The 23,993-nt window shown below is 51.0% G+C and overlaps 1 protein-coding gene across 9 annotated transcripts in view; it reads right to left on the minus strand.

Annotated features, from left to right (window-relative positions):
* Arsg (arylsulfatase G) overlaps window positions 1-23,993 on the minus strand; it is a 117,344-nt gene that overhangs the window by 50,837 nt on the left and 42,514 nt on the right. For 8 of the 9 annotated variants that reach the window (XM_046422662.2, XM_046422664.2, XM_046422663.2 and 5 more), the window contains one exon: window positions 66-253. In XM_046422662.2, the coding sequence (XP_046278618.1) occupies window positions 66-253 (188 nt within the window). Of the gene's footprint in view, window positions 1-65; window positions 254-23,818; window positions 23,932-23,993 lie in introns of those variants that run through there. The other variant, XM_058572186.1, reaches the window with a different exon arrangement.

A 23,993-nucleotide genomic window follows, 5' to 3' on the forward strand; every position in this document is an offset into this window, starting at 1 on the left:
CTGCAAGCAGAAAGCGGACGTGGGCAGAGCCACCGGGGCCAGGCGGCGACACGCGTGCCCGGTACCTATCATCCCGGTGACGTAGCCGGCCGGCCGCAGCACCTCCGCCAAGGTGGTCTCGTTGAGCGGGAGTCCCCCCGCAGAGGTGACCGCGAAGTTGTGCGTGACTCCATTGCGCAGGCCCAGGCGGCCGGTGAGCAGGGAGGCCCGGGAGGGCGAGCAGGTGGAGGCGGCTGCGTGGAAGTCCACAAACCTGCGGAGAAACGAAGGCAATCAGGACCCGCCGGCAAATCAGGTGGGGGGAAGAGGCCATCTCAATTTCAGGAGTCGAGGGCTGCGGAAAAGTTTAAAGACCACCCAGTCATGGAGCAGGGAAGGACAGGAAGCCCAGAGGAGTAAGGCCACTAGTCCCAGGTCACACAGCTAAGGCCAATCTATTTAACTCAACCTATTCAGTCCATCCTCTTTTTTCTTTTTAATTTTTTTTATTGGTTGTTCAAAACATTATAAAGCTCTTGACATATCATATTTCATACATTAGATTCAAGTTGGTTATGAACTCCCAATTTTACCCCAAATACAGATTGCAGAATCACATCGGTCAGTCCATCCTCTTTCTTTATAAATTCTGTGTTTCACAGCCACCTACTCACTAAACCCAAAAATCAATACTAGATGCTCTTTAAGGTCACTCCCACTTAGAGGCAGACCTGCAAATAATTTGAGTTGCCTGCTGTGCACATTCCTGGCTGAAGTGAAGCAAGGTGACCCGCAACCTTCTTAGTTCAGCTCAGGCTGTAAACAAGCATCCTGTTCTATTGAGGGCCACCGTTTCTGCATGTTTGTGCATTTTGTTGGTAATTTCCATGATGCAAAATGTCACTCACCGGCAACACTCAGGTGCTGTCTCGGGTTCCTAAGCCTCACATGTTTCTGCCATGTGTCTGACAGAAAACGGGCCCTTTAGGGAAGCTTTGTTCTGGAATGAGCTGTAACGCTATCACCTGGGGGTTCAATGTGAATCAAAAATGTATTCATTAGGGCTGGGGGCATAGCTCAGTTGGTAGAGTGCTTGCCTACCTGCACGAGGCCCTGGGTTCAATCCCCAGCACCACAAAAGAAAAAAAAAAAAAAAAAGCGTATGCATTAAATAAGGTGTCTCTACGCAGAAACACACATAAAACCCGGTTACGCCCTGAACCACTAGGGACATGCGGGCAGACACACAGGCGAGCCGGGACTCGGCATTCTCTAACTGGGAGTTCACTGTGACTTGGCAGATCGCAGCCACTGCCAACAACAAGAACTGTCCAGCCCTGCTTCAGACACTGTGGAGGAACACAGAAGAACTCTGGCCCTTGCCCGGCCCTAAGGAACACGCAGTCTCCTTGGCATTAGGGAACCACGTCTGTCGACCCGCGGCTCCAGACGGGCTCCGTGATCACAGGACAAGTTGCTGGCACAGGAAAAAGATTTACTTGTCAATCCAGCAAGACTCAGAAGACGGTGGACTCATGCTGGGAAAGACCATCTTAACAGTCTTGAGCTCCTTGTATCTTTAGGGGTCAATGACTGATGACAGCCGATGGCTGGTCACCTGGTGACTGGCATCAGCCTGGAAGAGGGATTAGGTAGGGCCAGTCCACCAACCCGAGCTGCTGCTACAGATGACTACAGCAGCAGTGGCTCCGGAAGCAAAGGCATTTGGTAGCAAGGATCAACAGGAGTGGGCAACGATGCCCGAGGGTCTGTAATCAGGACACCCCGAAGGGCAAGGGACAGTGGGAAATGGGGCAGGGATGTCCAGGGACTGAGACGGTGGAAAGAACACGGCAAAGCTTCAAGGGCTAGACACGGCTCCAGAGAGGAGGTGGGATGTGGACTGGCTGGTAAGAAACGGAGCTCCTACGAACCCCGCGAAAACCAAAAGCACAGCATCCCCAGGGGAGGGAAGCAGGATGCTCTTATCTTTCGAAAAGAAAACACTGGAAGATAAACCAGAGGCTAATTAAAAAAAAAAAAAAAAAAAAGTGGCTTCCCATAGATGGGCAGGAGAAATGGCCTGCAGGGGAGAAAGGTGAGAGGACGATGCTCTGGCTGTGCTGTTGGGTAGTGGGACGGTTACACTGTATCCAGGTTTGATCTGTTGAAATGTAAAGCCGGGCACATGGCGCACACCTGAGATCACAGCAGCTCGGGAGGCTGAGGCAGGAGGATCATGAGTTCAGAGCCAGCCTCAGCAATAGTGAGGCACTAAGCAACTCAGGGAGACCCTGTCTCTAAATAAAATACAAAATAGGGCCGGGGGTGTGGCTCAGTGGTTGAAAGCACCTGATTTCAATCCGAGAGGACCCACCCCCCCAAAAAAAGTAAAAGTAAATCACAAAGGAAAAATAAGAAGATCCTGTAATAAACAAACTGAAACAAATGAGTCCTACTATGTAACACATTGCTAATAAGACTGCCCAGAGGGCCAGGCATGGTGGCACATGCCTGTAATCCCAGAGACTCAGGAGGCTGAGGCAGGAGGATCCCAAGTTCAAGGTCAGCCTCAGCAACTTGGCGGGACCCTGTCTCAAAATATGAAATAAAAAGGCCTGGGGATGTGGCTCGGTGATTAAGCATCCCTGGGTACAATCTCCAGTACCCCCCACCTCCAAAAAGACTACCAAATGGAAAGAATTGTTTCAAGTGATCTTAGCACATGTTAGTCTATATACATACACCTAAGAACATAAGTTTTTAAAATTCCAAGAAAATCTTAAACCTCACTCAGTTGCTGTATCATCAGTAGAAATAATGGGATTTTAAAACTGTTTCAGTTATATAGTAATGCAAATAAGCTATTTATTTATTTTAATCATTTGTGGTACAGGGGATGGAACCCAGGGCACTTTACCACTGAGCTACATCCTCAGACCTTTTAATTTCTTATTTTGAGACAGGGTCTCACTAAGTTGCCGAGGCCAGCCTTGAACTTGGCAATCCTGCTTCAGCCTCCAGTTAGCTGGAATCACAGGTGTGCGCCACCACACCTGGCACCTGGCAGCAATTAAGAAATTATATAAACGTTTCTAACAGGAGCCAAGGTTTTTAGTGTAATCAAAGGTAAAAGAAGATACCAAAAAAAGGGGGAAGAAACCCTATAATGTAAAAATGTCATTTTGAACTGATGATTTTTAAAAGCGTCTATTTCCTAGCCATACATTAATACCCAGTAGCCATCAACACACCTACACACTGCGCTGTTCTCAACACCATCCCACCATAAAAATAATCCAATTTATGTGGAGGAAATACTTAATGCCAGCTTTGGGGAAGGGAAACACCGGGGAGTCTGGACCTAGCAGCCAGCTCGCAGGACTCCTGCTGGCTAAATCTGGGGCAATCTGGGCACCAGAAGAATAATTATTATAAGCGATGAATGGATAAAAATCCTAAGTTCACATTGACACTGAAAAGAAGTCACTTGTCCTGGTAGAAGAACCCACGATCCTAACTTCCCACCCTAAAACTTCATAATTGAAGGGACAGAATGAGGCATTGAGGCTGACAGTCTGCAATGACCCTTGGCCATCCCTGGGTGACAGGGAGAGGCCCTCCTTCACGGAAGAACAGCAGCCAGTCACAGGGAGGGACGCACGCTTGGCAAGACACCATTTTTGCAAAAATCGCCCCCATAGAATAATTGACAACTGGTGGCTGCCGGTGTTCACACTGTCACACCATGTCACCCTCGGGTCACTTATAAATTGGACAGAGCTGGCAATTACCTCCTTACAAAGTGATTAGATTCAGAGGCACTAATAACGGCCCCCTGACCTTGTATGTCTCCTGATGGGATGCATTAGGAAGTTTATAAGATCAAGGGTTTCTTGCCAAAAACAATTAAACTGAATCTAATCAAAATGCTGGACCTAATTTCCAGGTTACAGGAAATACAGATAACAGAACAAATTAAATGACACCACAAGGAAGTCACTGAACAAAATTGGCACCTAGGCATCTCTACAAGACAACTAGTCTAGTCTCTTCCAAAAGTTGGTGTTGCTGGGTACACTGGTACACGCCAGTAATCCCAGAGATGTGGGAGGCTAAGGCAGGAGGGTCGCAAGTTTGAGACCAGCCTCAGCAATGTAGTGAGCTCCTGTCTCACGATAAAATAAATAGGGCTGGGACGTGTAGTTCAGTAACGGAGTGCTTCCCTAACATGCACAAGGCCCTGGGCTTGGTCCCCAGCAGCTCTCTCCCTCCCTCCCCACCCCACCCCACCCTCTTTTACACACACACACACACACACACACAGAGTCTTGGGAAAAAAGGGATTGGAGGTGAGTAATATTCTATGTTAAAGGAAACTAAGAGACTAAACCAAATAAGCACATGATACTTAAATGGATCTCACTTCAAATAAACCAACAACACATTTGGGAGATAATTAAATAAGTGCTAACGTGGACTGATATGAGAGAATTATTATTAACTCGAGGATAATAATGGTATTATGGGCATGTGTAAGAATGTTCTTGTTCCTTCTTTTTCGGTATTGAGGACTGAACCCAGGGGTGCTCAACCACTAAACTACATCCCCAGCCCTTTTAAAAATTCATTTTGAGACAGGGTCTTGCAAATTGTCCTGGCCGGCCTTGAACTTGGGATCCTCCTGCCTTGGCCTCTAGAAGAGCTGGGGTCACAGGAGTGTGTCCCTGCGCCCAGGCCAGGATGCTCTTATTCATAAGCGATGCATGTTACAGAGTTTGTAATGAAGGGCCATGGCGTCTGCCTCCTTCAAGTGATTCAGAGGGGAAAAAAAATACCTAATTCATAGAGTTAACTATAAGCAGAAACAGCAAAACGTTAACCATGGATGACTATGCTGGTATTTATTTTACTATTCTTTTGGTTTTTCTTTATGTTTGAAATTTGTAACATTAAAAGGTTTTTTCAAGTTATGGAGACCCAGAATCTAGAAGGCCCGGGGCGATGACGGGGCGAGCTGGGCCTGCGGGGCAGGGGGAAGTGGCTGGAAACGCGGTGAGTCTCCCAAATCCTCAACACGTGTAGGAGCTTGGCAGCAAGTTCGCCACCTCACGGGGCAGAAGGGAGGCGCAGGTCTCGGGATGAGGCGCAGGAGGCTGAAACCCGGCATCCCTGACTCTCTCCATGGGGCTTCACCTATGCAAGCTCTCTGGTCCCCAGGACCCCTGTAAGGTAAACTCCTACGAGTCTCTAACATTCGCACACCCCTTAAAGATGCCCCAGAAAGATGCCCCAGTCTGGTTAAGGCAAGAAGGACCCCAGAGCCCCTGCCCTTCACCATGACCTTCACATCTGCAGAGGATGACCCAGAGGGCCGTGAGGTCTCCAGGCCAGCAGAGCGGATTCCTGCTTTTATGCTTTCTCTCTTTTCTTTCATTTCTTGTTTCTTTCTTAAAAAAAAAAAAAAACATGCAAACCTAGAGATCATAAAGCAAAGCCATTTTTAAAATCTTATAGAACAATTACTATGTGACCCAGGAATTCGACTCCTAGGAATTACCCTTAAAAGAATCAAAATCAGGTTCTCTAACAAATCTTAATACACAGCGGTGCTATTGACAATAGCCAAAAGGTAAGAACATAAATGCCCATCCATATGTGGATGGATATAAACAGATGTGATCTGTCCATACAGTGAAATATTACTCAGCAATAAAAAAAAGGAATGAAGTAGTGATCTGTGTGACCACGTAAATGAACCTAGAAAACACTATGATGGGGGCTGGGGGTATAGGTCAATGGTAAAGTGCTTGCCTAGTCTATGCAGGGCCTGGGTTCAAACCCCAGCACTGTGACTCACTCTCTCTCTCTATCTCTCTCTCTCTCTCTCTCTCTCTCTCTCATGGGTGAAGGAAACCAGACATGAAATGCCATGCATTGTATAACTCTAATTATATGAAATATCCAGAATAGGTCATTCAGTGAGACAGAAAGCAGACTAGTGGGTGCTAGGAGCTGGGGGGTAGAGGAAAGTGGCTGGGAGGTGACTGTGAGGATGTGGGGGTTTATTTTGGGGTGATGAGAATGTGCTGAGGCTGAACAGAAGTGGTTATTACACAACATTATGAAGGTATCGAAGGTCACCGAGTTGCTAATGATTTTAACAGCTTAAAATGGCTAATTTCGTGTTATATAAGTAACATTTTGTTTAAAAACAGACTAAAAGGAAAACACCCAAAGAGAACCTCTCCGGAGGCCCATTAAGGTCTCAGATGAAAAAGCTGCTTATTTATAACCAAGGGGGTCATTTGTCATTTCATTCATTTATTCCAAAAAACAGGGACCAAGCAGCGATAGCGAGGAGGGGCGACCCGTGCCGCACAGAAGCAGCGCTCCCCCGCCCCCCAGTCATGCTCCCTGCGGCACATCCAGGCTGTAATTATTTGCTTTTATGTTTAGGGCAGATTTGAAAAGGCCACACATTCTCCCTTTGAGAGGTGGGGTCTGTGTCCCCTCCCCTTGAATATGGACAAGTTCTGTGACTGCTTTGGCCGGTAGATTAACATGGGAGTAAATGACATGGTGTTGGTCTTACAAAACTGGTAGCTTCTACTTCCTCTTTTTTTGGTACCAGGAATTGAACCCAGGGGCTCTTCACCCCTGAGCCACATCCCCAACTCTTGTTTATTTATTTTTTTTTATTTTGTGGGTCTGGCTAAGTTGATTAGGGCCTCGTTCAATTGCTGAGGCTGGCTTTGAACTTGCAGTCCTCCCACCTCCGCCTCCTGAGCTGTTGGGATGACAGGCGCGCCCCTCTGCACCCAGCCACTGTCCTCTCTGGAAACGTCTGTGAGCCACCCGATAAGAAGTGGGAGTGGCCAGGCACGGTGGCCATGGCAGCTACTCGGGAGGCTGAGGCAGGAGGACCACACGTTTAAGACCAACCTGGGCAGATCAGCGAGACACTGTCTCAAAATGAAAAAAAACAAAAGACACGGGGGTGGGGTGGGTGGGGGTGGCGTATGGCCCAGGCACTCAGCACTCCTGGGCTCAAGTGTGACCTGGTGATAGAACAAACCTGGGTTCAATCCCTAGTAGAGCAAAAAATAACAAAAAAAGAAGTGGGACTCCCCTGAGGCCTCCGTGCTGAGAGGACGTCTGCAGGTGCTTCGTCATGTGACCCTAGAGGATGCCGCTGCCATGGAGATGACAGCCAGGCCACTTCACATCTCCCAGCCTGACCACGGCTTGCTGAATCCCTCGAGCCACGCAGACGACTCGTGTGGAGGGGCCTGGATTCCGACCACAGAATCCCAGCTCTGAGAACACGGCTGTTACCGCAGCTAAGTGTGGGGCCAGTTTGTCAGTCAGCAAAAGGGCGTCCGGCTCTCACCGGGTGGTGCTCGGTCCAGGCCTACGTCCCCACACAGCACACAACAGGGGCTCTCAAATGTGGGCTGACCGGGTGACACCCACGTCACCTTCTCTGCTGCTGTGGTGGAACACGGCAAGTCTTGCCACAGAGACCCAGGCCTCGGCCCCAGACGCCGTCAGGTCCGCCAGACCACTCACCAAGCCAGTCTCCCTCCCGGGCCCGTCACTCCCAGGTTTCTGGGGAATCTATAAATCTCAGAGTGCCTATAAAGTCCCCCACTAATTAAAATTACGCTGGACACTATTTATTAGCCCAGCCAAAAAAAAAAATACATTAAGCAAAGAGAAATAGGATATTTTAAGAAACGTGTCATTTAGAGGACTTTTAATATTGTATTAATATTGATCAGATAATGGAGACTATGTCAGCCCAAAGATCCTAAGAATGACCAGACCTTAAACTCATGCCCACACACCTCCCCATGCCTACCCCTCACTGTTTCCTTTAAAAGCGGAACCGGGAATCCCAAAAGCCTACCTCCCCCCCACCACCACCCTCTCTCTCTCTCTCTCCATTCTCTGCATTCTGCTGGGCATGGTGGCTCCCACCTGTAATCCCAGCAACTCAGGAGGCTGAGGCAGGAGGATCATCAAGTTTAAGGCCAGCCTCAGCAAGTTAGGGAGACCTTATCTCAAAATAAAAAGTAAAAGGGTTGGGGATGTGGCTCAGTGGTAAAGCACTGTGCTGGGCTCAAGCCTCAGTGCCAAAAAGAGAGAGCGAGAGAGAGCGAGCGCCCGCGTACCCCCTTGAATTTGATCTGCTTTCCTAAATCAATCTGTATCTCTGACTGATGGGTGCTGAAGCTCTTCCCTCTCATGTTCACCAAGGACCCCACTTGTCCTTGGTCTCCCCCCAGTTCCCCAGCCCCCCATCAGGGAACTCCTCAGACCATCTTGTGGTGACATCTCTTCTCCAGTGACACCCTGACACCATTTTTCAAGGTGACAAACAGCAAAGAAGGGCCATCCTCCTGGTACACGGAAATCACGCTGAGATCCCAGCCCTGCGCTTCTGGAAGCCGGCCCGGCCCCTGAAGCCACACTCCTGGAGGCGGCCAGGCGGTGCCTCCATCTGACAGAATGGGGACAGGGAGGGCGTCTGGGCCACGGAGCACCACCAGGTTTGCAGGAGCCGAGTGAGGGCCACTCCAGAGCCCAGGGAGCCGCGGGCTCCCAGTTCCAGCAACACACCGCTGCCCGCCAGCACCTCCCTCCTGGCCCTGAGTCTGGGGGCTTGCAAGGACCCCGTCCCGTGTTTCTTCTCTGAATCTCCAGGTGCCTGAGGTGACCTTCCCAGACACAGGTTTCTTTAAAGCATCTGGGGCCACAGGGACCAAACCCCTGGGGCCAGATCCTGGGCCCTGGATTGTGTCCTAGACAGACAGCAGCTCTCCTTAGCTTCCAGCCCCGGCTCCGCCCGCTCTTCCGTCCCCTCATGTCTATTCCGTGCCCCTCGAGGCTGTAGCACGAGGACCCTCCTCGCTCACACTCCCAGTGGTCCTTCTGCTAATCCTCATCACTCTCGGCTGATGCTGATGGAACCCTTCCTGCACCCCAGGTCTCCTCCGGGCACTTCACATAGGTTAAGCCATGTGCATCTGTCGCCCCTGGACTCGTTCCCGTTAGGATCTGTAGTTCTGAGGGACCGCCAAGCTCCCGGGAACCACCACTTTACCCACCGCAGCAGCATAACATGCAGGACCCGGGACCAGATGAAAACCAGGACCCCGTATTGGAACATCCCTGAGCATTTCAACACGGCCACAGCACAGTAGAAAACCAGGCAGGGTCCCTCTAAGTGCAGCTCTCTGCACACTGCCTCGGCCGCGGGCTCATAAAGATGGCCCTGCACAATGGGGTCAGCCAGGACCCAGCCAGGACTTCCCAGAGCCAGGGAGTAGGTCCTGCAGCCCCAGACATCACCCCCACGTGGCATGTGGCAGCTTCCTTGGCCAGTAAGTGTGTCTTCTCCTCTTTACCTGCTTCTGCACACCTGTTCCTGCTTTGGCAAGCTTCCCGTCTCAGGAGACAACACCAGATCCTACCCAGTTCCTCAAGTCCAAGTGTGATCTGTCCTTCCCTCTCCCCTGTCCCTCCCCACTGCCAAACTGTTAGCATGTCCCATCGACTCCACTTCCAAATGACCCTCTGCTCTCCACCTACCTGCGAATACGAATGTCCTAACCCAAGCTGCGACTTCCACCTCCACTCTGTCTTCCCAGGGCCACCACGCACACCGTGGTCTGGCGCGGGGCCAGCTCTCCTGGCCCCCGATTTTCCACGGAGCAGCCAAAGCGATCTTTATAAATGCCAGCAGCTAGCATTAGCCCCGGCTGGAAAGCCTCTAATGAGTCCTCACTGCAATCAAAGTGAGTCCAAAGTGATTTCCATGGTCATAGGACCTTCCATCAGAACTTCTCAGCCAGGGAACCAGGGCATCAGAGAGGCCCCCACGGGGCACGGGTTTTCTGGGATAGTGTTCCTCTCAGCACCGGGCAACCAGGTGGGGCCCAGAGCGACCAGGGGGTGCCAGGGCTGTCCTAGACCGGCTCTGGCTCCAGGGAAAGCAGTCCCCTCTGCACATAGTATGGGAGCCCCGGGAGTGGGGACCAGACAGCCCATCTGGAGCCCCAAGGTGGGCCACCTTCACACCAGGACACTCGATGGAAGTCCTTGAAAAGGGGCACAAATGTCACCGATTTCCATGTGTGACATGACAACAGGAAAGTGGAGACCTGCCACCCCAAGGCTCTGGACCCCGTCTGACGTCAACCTCACGTTCCCAAAGCTCTTTCCCCTCCGCCCTCCGTCGCAGTGCCTCTTCCTACAACACCCTGACTCCTTCCTGCCTCGGGCTCCTCTCGTGTCCTGTCCAGACACTTTGCTCTGGTCTCCACGTGGCTGGCCCCTTCTTGTCCCCTGGGTCTCAGTCCACATTTCACCTCTTTGGAGAGGCTTCCCTGACCAGGTCACTCCCTGATCTGTGCTGTCCCTTGCCCTTGTCTTATCAGACCTTATCTTGTTCATAGACATATCTCCCTGCTGCATGCCCTGCCACCTCGTCTAGCGGGGGGGGGGGGGTTAGGGTTAGTCCCTCCTCGGCCCTGGGGTTCAGTTCCAGACCCCCGAGAAAGCGGCTTCTCCAAGGGCAGCTGGAATCTGGCGCTCTACCCCGAGAGCTGGGCTGTCCAGGGCAGTGACGCCAGCCGGCTTACGTGGGTTCTCTGCCGACACCAGAGATGGTCTCTGCAGCAACAGGATGCGTGGACCCGAAGCCACCATCGGACACTCCTCCCCTGGCTGGTCTGTCTGCCGCCCCCAACACACACACACACACACACAAACACGCACGCACGACTCCGTTCATCTCCGCCGTCACCTGGGAGGCCCGGGTTTAGTTCAGGCTGGGCAGTGGCAGGGAAGAAACCACGGCCCTCTCTGCCAGGGAGCCCACCCTCGGCTCAGTGTGAAGAGTGCGAAGTAAGAGGAGCCCCGGCAAAGGAGATAAAGAAAGTCCCAGAGGCAGAGGGATGGGAGGCCAGAGGCATGACGCACACGCCTGGGTTCACACCTGAACCCACGCTGGTGCAAGACTCGACACAGCGGCCCCTCATTCACTTCATCCCAATGACGTTACTCGGGTCCACCTGGTCCTTGTCCAGATCACTCTCCCTAATCCATTCTAGCACTCCAGCCAGGCCAGTCAGCTCCCCTTCCCGTCCTCGGTGACTCATTCTTTTTGGTCACCGTGACCCACCATGCCCTGCCTTAACCTACCTTCTCAGCGTTCGGAGTCACTGCTGACCACGATAGGTTAGACCGTGTCCCTCAAAAAGATGCTCAAGTTCTATCCCCCAGAACTTTAGAACGTGACCTTATTTCAAAATAGGGTCATTGAGTGCAGCACGGTGGTCCATGCTTGCAATCCCAGCAACTTGGGAGGCTAAGGCAGGAGGATCACAAGTTCAAGGTCAACTGAGCAAGGCCGTCAGCAACTTAGCAAGACTCTGTCTCAAAATGAAAAAAAAAAAAATCATTTGAAGGTCTAGTAAGTTAGTGAGTCCTTGAAGAGGGGAGAGATTGGAGAAGGATACCGTGTGAAGACACAAGAGTCAGCAATCAAGATCGTGAAGAGAGAGCCTACGGAATGGGAGAAAATCCCTACCACCTGCACCTCAGATAGGTGCAAGATTTATAAAGAACTCAAAAAACTTAACACCCCAAAACAAATGACCCAATCAACAAATGGGCAAAGGAACTGAACAGACAATTCACAGAGAAAGAAATACAATCATCAACAATTATATAAATAAAAATTCAACATCTCTAGCAATCGAGAAATGCAAATTAAAACGATACTGAGATTTCATCTCACTTCAGTCAGAATGGCAATTATCAAGAATACAAGTAACAATAAATGTTGGCAAGGATGTAGAGAAAAAAGTACACTCATACATTGCTGGTAGGACTGCAAATAGGTACAACCACTCTGCAAAGCAGTATGGAGATTCCTCAGAAAACCTGGAATGGAACCACCATTTGACCCAGTTATTCCACTCTTCGGCATATCCCCAGGGACTTAAAATCAGCATACTATAGTAACACGGCCACACCAATGTTCACAGCAGCTCAACTCTTGATAGCTAAGCTATGGAACCAACCTAGGTGTCCTTCAATAGATGAATGGATAAAGGAATTATGGTATACATACACAATGGAATATTACTCAGCCTTAAAGAAGAATAAAATTATGGCATTTGCCAGTAAATGGACAGAACTGGAGACTATCATGCTAAATGAAATAAGCCAATCTCCAAAAACCAAGATTAAATATTCTCTCTGATACGCAGATGCTAACACACAATAAGAAGGGGAAGAACAGAAGTTCACTGTATTAAGCAAAGGGAATGAAGGGAAGGGAGGGGAGATGGGCACAGAAAAGATGGTAGAATGAATCAGACAGAACTTTGCCATGTTCATGTCTGAATATGCCACCAGTGAAACGCCACACCGTGTACAACCACAAGAATGGGAAGTTATAGTCCGTGTATGTATGAGATGTCAAAACCCACTGTCATGCATAACTAAAAAGAACAAATTAAAAGAAAGAAAGAAAGAAAGAAAGAAAAGACACAAGAGTCAGGCAGAGGGAAGGAGTTCCGATGATTGGAATGATGCTGCCTCAAGCCACAAAATACCTGGGGCCACCAGAAACTAGAAGAAGAAAGGGACACTCCCTGAGCTTGGTAGGAGTGTGGCTCTGCTGCACCGGGGTCTTGAACTCTAGCCTCCAGTGTAGGGGAGGTCACTGTTTCGAGGCCACTCCATTGGAGTGCAGCAGCCCTGGGGAGCCGCTCCGCCTGGGGGGCTCTTGCCCCTCCCCCACGCCCACGCGCCCTCTGGCTCAGCACCCTGCCTCTGCGGGCCTCAGCCCAGGATGCTCTGCCCTCTCCTTGCCCTTCCAGATTCCTCCTGGCCTCCAAAACCTACCACTGTCACAGAGTCCCCCCCTTGTCCCCACGGGTGGCCCCTCGCCTTTGATTTCTGCGGTCCAGGACCCTTCTCTGAGTCTAATGCAGACACTCCTCGGAGCACAGACGTAAGCACCATCCTGGGTTCCTGATCCTTCGGTGGGACGGGTGGGGCTGCTGACGCCAACTCCCCGCCCTCCAGGCTGATCAGGAAGCACAACCTCCCACTTTTGGCAACCAGGTCCACACCCCAAGACCCAAACAGGGGTATTCAGAATCCAAACCCAGGGTCTGCTGAGTCAGAGAGTGAGGAACAGCCTTTTTTTGCCCCTCCAGCCAAACCGGTGTAGCCCCAGAGGGACCCTCATCTTCCCCAAAAAATGAGCACAGACTAAAAACTCTCTCTGGGACTGAGTTCCCAAAGTTCCCGAGCCTGTCTTGTCCCCCTTGCTGCTTACACTGGCCAAGCTGGGATTTTTGTCACTTACAACCAGAGTCCTGGCACTTGCCCTGGAGGTGAAGTCGGACAGGAGCCTGGGATGTGACCCTAAGTGGCTGAGCCCCTTCTCAGCTCACCCGCGGTTCAGCAGGGGAGGGTGTATTTTGGTGGATGAGATGCTAGGGAGCACACGGGCTCAAGACGGTCTGACAGGTGTGTGCACGTGCAGGGGAGGCGGAGACCTAAAGGACAAACAGGCACTCAGCTGCAGTCTTTCTTACAGCAGCGAAACGTCACCACTTATCAAACAGCGACCACCCTCAGCATCTTTCTGGGACCCACTGGTGACGGAACCCAGGGCCTCGAACATGCTAGGCAAGTGCTCCACCTCCGAGCTTGTTCCCAGCCCACCCTGATCATCTTATGCATACAGTCTCGCCCTGCTGAAGAACGTTCACATGACAGCACTCCTATTTAAATGGCTAGTGATGCTGTGGCCATCTTGGCTAGGGTGAGGACACTCTATGATAGTCACACAACAAGGAAATCACCTAACGCCCCATTTCTCAGCATGTATCTCTATTAAGGGATGCGTGAATGTATTTCTTCTAATTTGTAAAACAATCTGGCCGGGCATGGAGGCACAGGCCTGTAATCCCAGTGACTGGGGAGGTGGAGGCAGGAAGATCTCAAGTTCAAGGCCAGCCTGGGCAACTTAGTGAGACCCTTTCTCCAAATTAAAAGAAAAGGTAGGGGGTGGGGAGCCGAGGATGGAGGTCAGTGGTCAAGCACCCCTGAGCTCAATCCCCAGTGCCAAAAGAAAAGGAGGAGGAGGAGAAGAGGAAGAGGAAGAGGGGAAGGAGAAGAAGAAGAAACCTTCTTAAAAAGTCATCCAAATTTGAGCTGGGGATGTGGCTCAAGTGGTAGCACACTCGCCTGGCATTCACAGGGCACTGGGATCAATCCTCAGCACCGCATAAAAATAAAATAAAGATGTTGTGTCCACCGAAAACTGAAAAAAAATTTAAAAAATTATCTCTCTCTCTCTTCTCTCTCTAAAAAAAAAAAAAAAAAAAGCCATCCGAATTCCCATTCTATAGACCAGGAAGCTGAGGCTGGTGTGAGTGCAGCTGCATCTCACATCAAGGCCTGTCTGACCTCGAAGCTGTGCGGAGACCGGAGACCGCAAACAGATGACAGAGCTAGAACTGGAACCCAGGCCCAGCCAATCCAAACCCCCACACTCTCTCCAAGACAGAGCCGCCCACATAGGATGTCACATTAACTAGGTCATCGTGTTACGGGAGCCGGTCTTTGGCTGGGAGGCTCTGAGACTCATTCCTGCTGGTGCCAGCCCCTGACAGCCTGACTCACAGGCACACGAACCACGTGAAGCCTGAGAAAGACACAGGAATGCCATGCCCAACTGACTTCCCAGGACAACACCGGGGCAGGGTGTCAGCGTGGTCAACATGTTTTCTTCCTGAGCAAAAGTTAAACAGGAAGTCAGAGTCCACGGGTCGCCTTGGCAAGGCTGAAGTTCATTCATGCTGAGGCATTCAAGTGGACTGTGCAGAAGAAGTTTTAGGCGGCCAAAGGGACTTTTGTCCACTGTGGATCGATTTCTGACCATGGGTCTGAGATACTCAAAGGCCATATTTTTCCTTTTCTTTTCTTTTCTTTTTGTCATCCTGGCCCTGGGGATTGAACCAAGAGGTACATCACCACTAAGCCTCACTAAGTTGTTGAGGCTGGCCTTGAACTTGTGATCATCCTGCCTCGGGCCCCCAATCCATGGGATTAGAGGTGTGTGCCACCACACCTGGCCTCAAAGACTACTGACTGTCATTTCTTCTTGCTTGGTGCTATGGACTAAAGGTTTCATTCTCCAAAAATTCATATCTGGCAGCCCTAACCACCAATGTGGTAGCATTTGGAGGTGGGGCCTCTGGAAATTAATTAGATTTAGATGGGATCATGAAGGTGGAGCCTCTATGATGAGTACCATCATTAAAAGAGAAAGAGAGGACTCAGTGGTAGAGCACAGGGGCAAGGCCCTGGGTTTGATCCCCAGCATCACAGAGAGAAAGGGGCGGGTGGGGGAGGTGGGAAGAGGAAGCCAGAGTGCTCTTGTCTCTGCCAAGGTGGTGGTGCAAGCCAGAAGAGAGTGCTCACCACAACCCAACCAGGCCGACACTCTGATCCCTGATCCTGGATTTCCAGCCTCCAGAACCGTGAGACATAAATATCTATTGTTTAGGCCCCCCAATCTGACCAGGCACAGTGGTGCATGCCTATAATCCCCATGATCTGGGAGGCTACGGCAGAAAGATTGCAAGTTCAAGTCCAGCCTCAGCAACTTTGTGAGACCCTGTCTCAAAATTAAAAAAAAGAAAAAGAAAGGCCTGGGAATGTTGCCCGGTGGTAAAGCACACCTCCTGGGTTCATTCCCTGGTAGCAAAGAGACAAATAAGCTGCCCAGGGTAAGATATTTGTTATAGCAGCCTGAGTGGACTGATACACCTGGGCAATGACAACCATACCTTGCTGGAATCTTATCCCGGCTCCCCTGTTTTTAACTTCTGCCCTGGGGATCTCTCACATAGTAATGCCATCAACGTTGTCACTGTGGGAAGATGGAGCCTCGAGCTGCTTTGCAGACGATAAATTCTATGAGGATGGAGCTGAGGGCTCTGTCTGCAGCCCCAGGCAGGGAGTGGGGGTAGGCCTGCCCCTGCAATATCTGGTAAATGAACAAACAAGGCTCCAAGAGAGAAACTCAGGTTGTTTAATTGGAAAAAATGTGTTGGCTCATTTTTCACATAATCACCTAAGCTGACGCAGTTTGGGCTTGATTTCTTCCCCGCGGTGTGTTAAAGTTCATAGCTTAACTCTCAGAAAAATCTTATTTCCTTTACTTCCAGGTCTTTGGAAAGCCTTGACATTACCCACTCACCAGCCTCCCCCCAAAATGTGCAGCCTTAAGAAATGAACTATAGCTGAGTGTGGCGGCCCACGCCTGTGACCCCAGTTATTTGGGGATGGAGACAGGAGGACCCCAAGTTTGAGGCCAGCCTGGGCAACTTTTAGTGAGACCCTGTCTCAAATAAAATTTTAGGGTTGGGGTTGTAGCTCAGTGGCAAGCGCTCGCCTAGCACGTGTAGGCGCTGGGATCAATCCTCAGCAACACATAAAATAAATAAATAAATAAATAAAGTTATTATACATCTAAAACACTAAAAATTTTTTTAAAAAGATAATACGTAAAATAAGATTTTAAAGGGTCTCAAGATGTGGCTCCATGGTAAAGCGCCCGTGGGTTCAATCCCTAGTACCAAAAAAAAAAAAAAGTGAACGCCGAGCCGTACATACCTTCTCCTCCCTCTCCCGGCCACTGTCTCCATTTGGTGAGGACTAATTAATAAGCACTAAAATGTCCTTGTTATTTGGAAAGCTTTCTTGTTTTTCCCCAAATCTATCTGGGCAGGCTCAGGCCAGTTCGCCAACAGGGGTCCTCATTAAAGCCTGAGAATACATTGTAAAGCAGAACTGGAAACCCAGAGCCAGACATTACAGCAGCCTGTTAACAAGGAAATCAGCACAAATTAAGACACAGCCAGACGGAGGCCAGAGCAACTTGCCATTGCATAAATTACGTGTATTAGAACCAGGGGAGGCTCGCGCCGGAGAGGCCGCCACGAAAGCCCTGGAGAGACATCACATTGCGAAGTTAAGCGCGTCCAGCCTTCATTTACAAAGAATCTAAAGTAGATGATGAGGCTCTCTGTGGCCACTCTCTAAATTGCTATGTGACTGGAATAAAAACCATTCTTGCTCCATTCATAATTTAAAGGCCTGGAGGTGGAAACAGTTTTTAGGAATCGTCGGCTGTGGCCTGTGTGCGTCGAGGGACAGGGTGGGGCAGGGGTCAATGGGAAGATGCTAACATGACTTAGACAGATGGACAGGCAGCGGGGCGCAGACTCCGTGTTGCTTTCTGTTCAATGGGATGATAGTTGGTTTGTTCTTCAAAGGCTGCTAGAGGGAGTCGCGGGACCAACCAACCATAGGCCCTTTGTCAAGTACGAGCAAATGTGGTAGCAAACAGCGAATCTGGAGTGTTTTGTCACTTATCCATTTATCCACTTAGTGCCCCGGCTCTTCCCAAAACAGGATTCCCAGTCCTTGGCAGATCCCCCGTGCTCTTTCCTTTCCTGTGGTGGGTGTATGTATCTTCACACCCAAAGGACACGGCAAAGAAAACACCACGGCGTTTCCTTGCCTCCTGGACCTGACACCTCTCTGCACCACCACCACCCCAAGTGAAGCCACCCTGGAGGGCTCTCTGACGCCCCACCCCTCGGTTGCCATTTGGGATCATCCCAGTATGCCAGAACAATCCATGTCCAACGCAGGCCAAGGACTTGAGTCTTGCCGGGTTCCCCACAGCCTTCAGGATCAAGCCCAAAGACTTAAGCATGCACACGACACCTTTTCACCAGCTGCTCCACCCCATCAGTCGCGCCTGTCACACCCTCTGGCCCAGTCGCACTTAGCCTCAAGCCAGGGAGAGCCGGGGCTTCTGTTTAGATGTGTCCCCAGCACCTAGGACAGTGCCCAGGGAGGCTCCCCGAATATCCGCTAAGTGAACAGCACCTTTCCGTTCTAGGCCTTCAGTCCAGCTCTCCGGGCTGCCTAGGGCACCCTTCCCTCCCCATCGGTAATTTTGACCATCTTAAGGTCTCAGTATTCAGGTCCCAACAGATGGTCTTTATGGAAGCCCCCTTGGCTCTGCTGGATGGAAATGCTGTCCCCTCCTGGAGCCCCAAAGCGCCATCTTTCACATGGCCTCTCACCCTGGGCTTTACCATCCAGAAGGCAAGAAGCCCAGCACCGAGGCTCTGTCTTTCTTCCCAGGGACCAACGTGTGAGAGCCGCGCTAGATCTGTCAAGTCAGTCACATCCAATCCGTGTGATGGGAAGGCTCCAGGGGCAGGAGACGGGGCGAGCTCCTGTCCCCGCCTGCATCTCAAGGTGGGTCTCTTGTCTGTATTTGCCACCAGGACTTATGACTCTGAAGGGCAGAGCTGACTGGGGTCTCCCCACATTTGTCTCCTGACAGGTCCTTAGCAGAGATTCACTGTCCCATGACAGGCTTAAAAGAAGACCGAGGATAGCAGTCGCCTTTGACCCTGCAGGCTAGGCAGGCCGGCACCACGGCCCCGCTGGTTAATATTTCAGTTCCTTTTCTCTATGATTGGCTACCATGTGGGTCACTGTGTGTCCCCACGTCCCCATCTATTAAACAGCCACAAGACAAAAACCCTGCTGCCTCTTTAGCTGAGCCTGTGCCTTTCCCCAGTTGATAGGTGGTCACCGTGGGACTTTTACATCTACTTGACCTATTTACTCACGTGCAGAGACGGAAAGCTGCCTGACCCCGGAGCCGAGAGCTCACAAGGAGAAGAAAAACAACTCAGAGTTAACGTGACACTCAGAGGACGAGAGGACCTCTCCCCAGCTGGGGTCCTCCCAGCCCTGCGTCTGGGTTCCTTTTCTCTATGATTGGGGGAGGGTCCTTTTCTTGGTAATATCAGTCTTGTTCAGAATGTCCTTTCTGTCCCACTCCCAGAGAGTGCAGCAGACATCACCAAAAGCCAGACCTCCCCCCAAGTCCCCTGTAGGACAGATGCCAGTCTGCTTCACACCCTCCTTTAGTTACTACCAAATTCTCGAGGCGGGGTGGCTCAGAAAAAGAGTCCTGAGATGTAAGAGGGAGGATGAATTCTCGCCAAACTCCATTCTGAGCCAGGTGTGGTGGCGCACACCTATAATCCCAGCAACCCAGGAGGCAGAGGAAGGAGGATCCTAAATTCAAGGCCAGCCTCAGCTATTAAGTGAGAAGCTATCTTAAAAATTAAAAAAAGTAAAAAAAATTCAAAGGACTGGGGGTGTGGTTCAGTGGTGGAGCACCCCTAGATTCAATCCCCAGTACCAGAAAGAAAAAAAAAAAAAAAAGTCAGTTCTGAGAACAGAAAAACCAAACCAAACCAGGTGTTCGAACTGACAGCTCATTTCATTCCTAAAGGCCCTTTTTAGAAACAGCCTCAAGTCCGTGGAAGCCTCTGACCTTTGGATGAGCACTGATCCTTGAAGCCACTGCCTGGAACTCCCGGAGCAGCACTGACTTGATCGGGGCAGGGAGGGGGGCAGGGAGGGCGGGGCAGGGAGGAAGTGAGAGCAAGGTGCAAAGTCGGCGTGTGGCGGAGGATGTAAGTAAGTGTGGGCACACCCCCACCTCAGCGTCCCTTCTGAACCAGCCATTCAAATGAGTGCAGCATCTGGCCTGGCTGTCGGGACCCCCTCTCGCCATCACTGTGCATTCTCCCCCCCTCACAAGACACCTACTCATCTGCTCCTCCCAACCACACTGTCACGTACGTGCCATCATCATTCAACTGTAGGAGGAACACGCTGAGGCCCAGCAAGTCTCGTAATTAGCCCAGCGCCCCACGGCCAGCAACCAACAGAGCCCGGCAGCCTGGTTCCAGATCCCAAGCTGTGGCTAACTCGCACGCGCACGCCTAACAGCTCAGCTCCAGGAGCACAGATGCGTGAACAAACACTACGTGAGACGGCTGCCCCTCTACTGTGAGAAACAGGTAACGGAGGAGCACAGAAGCTCATTTCAATAGCAAAGCAGGGCCGGGTGGGAGGGGCAAGGCTGCGATCCCAGAGGCTGAGGCAGGAGGGTCACGAGTTGGTGGCCAGCCTCAGCAACGTGGCCAGGCTGAGTGGTAAAATGCCCCTGGGTTCGTCCCCAGTACCAAAAACACAAGGGAGTGGGCAGGAGAAAGAGGGAAGGGCACGTATGGGAAGGAGGCAGTAATGGAGAAAAGGCCAGGAAAGGCTTCTCCAAGGCGTGACGTCTGAGTGGAGAAGAGACCAGAAGGATGAGAAGAGACCAGACAAGACCTACGCAGTGAGCTGGCGGTGAGAGGAGCAGCCACCGCAAAGGCCCTGGGGCAGGGGAAGGCAGGTTTTCTAGACAGAAATAAGTGCAATGGTAGGAGAATGAAGAGGAGCTTGGAGATGAAGGGGCGTCAGTGGGGTAAGAGTGCAGACGTCTACAAAGGCAGCAAGCACCTCCCCGCAGGCTGGGCCTCCTGACGACAGCTACATCAACTTTCCCAATGACTGACGTCTCTAACATATTTCTCAGATGGCCTCATAAAGGCACGGCACAAAATCCTTCCACAAGCACCCAAGGCAGAGGAAGTGCTGAGATTCCAACCTTCACCAGTCCCCAAGCCTTTGGCTACAAAGCCAACCCAAGCCTCCATGCTCATTCCCCGATTCCTCCCAACTCTTAGAGGACAAGGCTCTAAAATGCGGGAAACTGGGCTTCAATATTGGCTTAGTCCCTCACCGACCCTGGGTGAGCGACTCACCCTCCATTTCCTCGCCCGTGTAATAAGAGACAGGTACGGTGAGAGCAAGAATTAAACGGGTTGATGTCCAGGCTGGGTACCTTGAGCACTCCGCGAGGCTCAGCTGTCATCGCGCTGCTGTGTGGACTACAGCACAGGTGTTCCCCCATGTGCAGGGACAGGGACCCGTCTCCGGAACTCCACATTCACTTTCCATGACTTATCATTTAGACCTTTCTTCATGCTGAGGAGCCGAATGCACAGCGATCCAAATGGGCATTGCTTCTAATAACAATAACAAAAGTAACCACAGCCAACACGTCTCCATGTCTACTACAGGCCTCGCCACATCCTAGGAGGGACGTGCTGTCATCGTCCCCATTGACAGGAGAGGAAAGCAAGTATGTGAAGGTCACACAGAGTCAGGATTTAAAGCCAAGCCCTCCGGCCTCAGAGTCTGCCCTCTTAAGCAAGAGATTTACTCTTCGAGGCAGCAAACATTTATTGAGCACCTACTGCATTACCGACCATGTTAGGAGCACAGGAACAGAGATTATATGGTATAGTTGATGGTACTGGGTTGGATGATGATTTCCCACAAAGATCATGCCAATCTTGGACCTGGAACTGTGACCTCAGTTGGAACAGGGTCTTTGCAGATATGATAAAGTTGAAATGAGGTCAGACGGGATGAGGGTGGATCTTAAGTCCACTGACTGGTATCTTTATTAGAAGAGGGAGATGTGGACACTGTCACACCAGAACATCATGTGACGACCAAGCAGAGATTGGAGTCTGCAAGACAAGACTTCTAGCCTGCAGCAGAAGCTAGGAGAGAGGCAAGGACAGAGGCACATACAGATTCTTCCTTAGAGATTCTAGAAGGAACCACCCCCTGCGGACATCTTGATTTTGACCTCCTGCATTCTGAAAGGCCGGATTAGCGTTTTTTCTTTTTTTGGTACTGAGGATTGACCCAAGGTGCTTTACCACTGAGCTACATCCCCAGCCCTCTTCTTTTTTAATTTTGAGACAGGGTCTCCCTAAGTGGTTTGGGGCCTAAGTGGCTGAGGCTGACCTTGAACTTCATTCAGATCCTCCTGACTCAGCCTCCCGAGTTGCTGGGAATGACAGGCTTGGCTGGGTTAATGCTGTTTTAAGCCAGCCAACTGTAGTAGTTAGTACCTGCAGTCCTAGGAATACAACACTCTAATGAAAAGGAACAACAGGAAAGACACTTTCTCAAGTCACACCTCAACCCTGTTTGGCACAAGAAAGAGTTCATGGTTCCCCACTGGCCAGGAGCAGGCAGGGGAAGAAGCCAGCGACACATCACTCCGCGGCCTCACAGGAAGTTCAGCTTTCCTGTTAGCAATATGCACAGAATGAAAACACATTGACCTCAGAGGCCCAAAGGCAGCACACCTGGCCGCTGTCACGGGCCCGACGGACAGAATGCACTCATAAAGGAAGGTAAATAGGAAAGCCCACCGAACTGGGCCTGACTCTGAGACACCCTTTCTGCTCAGGACGAGTGTGCTGGTGGGGACAGCTCAGGAGGACAATGTCTACCCTCCCAGATCGCAACTGAAATAACGGGCCTGGTTCTCTCTCCACGAACCTGCTGGAAACGGAAAGTTTCAGAAGTTCTTACACATTCGGCAACCCAGGTCCCTGAGGCTGGTAAACGTGATCATCTGGGCTAACCGTCTCCCCAGAAGAGAAGTTCCTACCTGCAAAATGAGGTGACGTTTCAGCTCATTTATTGATGATCAGCTGTTTGTTAACTGCTTCATCCGTGGGAGGCCCTGTGCTCTTGCTAGGGACCTAAGGGGGTGGGGGACGGGGGACGAGGCGGGATGACACACTACTTTTCCTCCTGAAGCCCAGAACTGGAAGGGAAGTACATGCGTTTTCTGCAGCTGCCATAACCTATGACAACTGGGAGGCTTCGCACCGCAGTGGGAGGCCAGGGGTCTGAAATCAAGACATCGGCAGGGCTGGTCCCTCTGCGGGACGGAGGGAGACTCAACGCTGAGCTCCCCTGGCTTCCCGTGTTGCAGGCAGCCGCCGGCATAGACCCACACGTCCCTGCCAGCTCCGTCACATGATCTTCTTCTCCAGTGTCCTCTCCTCTTCTTTCAGGGCCCTAGGATTTTGGTCCCACCCGCTAGATTCATTATGATATCGTTAAGGTCTTTCACTAATTATATTCACAAAGATGACCCTGTTTCCAAATGAGGTCACATTCAGGGGTTCTGGGTGGACATGGGTGGTGGGAGTGGACGCTCTTCAACCCAACACAGGCGGTCAGATGCATAAACAGTCACCACATTAAGTAGTGTACCTTAGGCATCGAGGACACCTCTCCTGAGGGAACTGAGACCTAAGCAGCAGAGGATGTGGACAGTGCCCCAGAAGAACCCACCACAGAGGGGGGAGTGGGGCCCGTCCAGGGGAGGCAAGAAGAGCCCACGATGGGGAAGACGGAGGGTGGAGATGAAAACCAGCTGGTGAGACACTGTACAGAGTGTCTGATACGCACATAGGCAGCGTCATCTGATAAATGGACGGATGGACTTTATCCTTAAGAGACACAAAATGTCCGTGAAGGATTGGAAATAGAGGAGGGATTCTAGAAAGTTCTCCTGGGCTGAGGCGAGGAGGAGGTTGTAGGAGGAGAGAGGAAATGCCATTGTCCCTACTTCTGGGGGAAAGCTCTGAGTTCAGGGACACAAGTGGCTGAAGCCCTGTGGAGATGTCCCATGTTCTCCTGAGCGGCCAAGCGGATGGCTGAGCCAGGGTGGGAGTTTAGCCCAGTGCAGACAGGAAACAAGCCTGCCAATCAGATCCACATCTGTCCAGGGCAAAAATACAGACGTCAGAAAGCTCTGACACTCGTTCTCCATCTAGGTGGGGAAGGAAGCCAGGGGTCTGAGCAAAAATCTGCAATGGCCATTATGAACACTCCGGCCCACTGCTCACAGTCTCCCCTCTTGTGGTCCCTCAGAATTAATTCAGCATGACTTAAATGTTAGCCTTGAATGTTAGTCCCATCTACTTACACAGACGTGTGCCCCACTGGCTCTCAGTTGCTCTTCAAAGGTCATCTTCTCCCTTGTGTCCCCAGGCTGGGTTCTACATCCTGCCCTCTGGGATCCAAAAAACTCCAGATGCAGATTCATGTAAGACTCAATTGAAATTTTTTTTTTTTTTTTTTTTTTTTGGTACCAGGGATTG

The sequence above is a fragment of the Marmota monax genome, unplaced genomic scaffold (genome assembly GCF_021218885.2).
Source record: "Marmota monax isolate L192 unplaced genomic scaffold, Marmota_monax_Labrador192_F-V1.1 WCK01_AAM20220418_F8-fsc00173, whole genome shotgun sequence".
In the NCBI taxonomy this organism is placed as follows: domain Eukaryota; kingdom Metazoa; phylum Chordata; class Mammalia; order Rodentia; family Sciuridae; genus Marmota; species Marmota monax.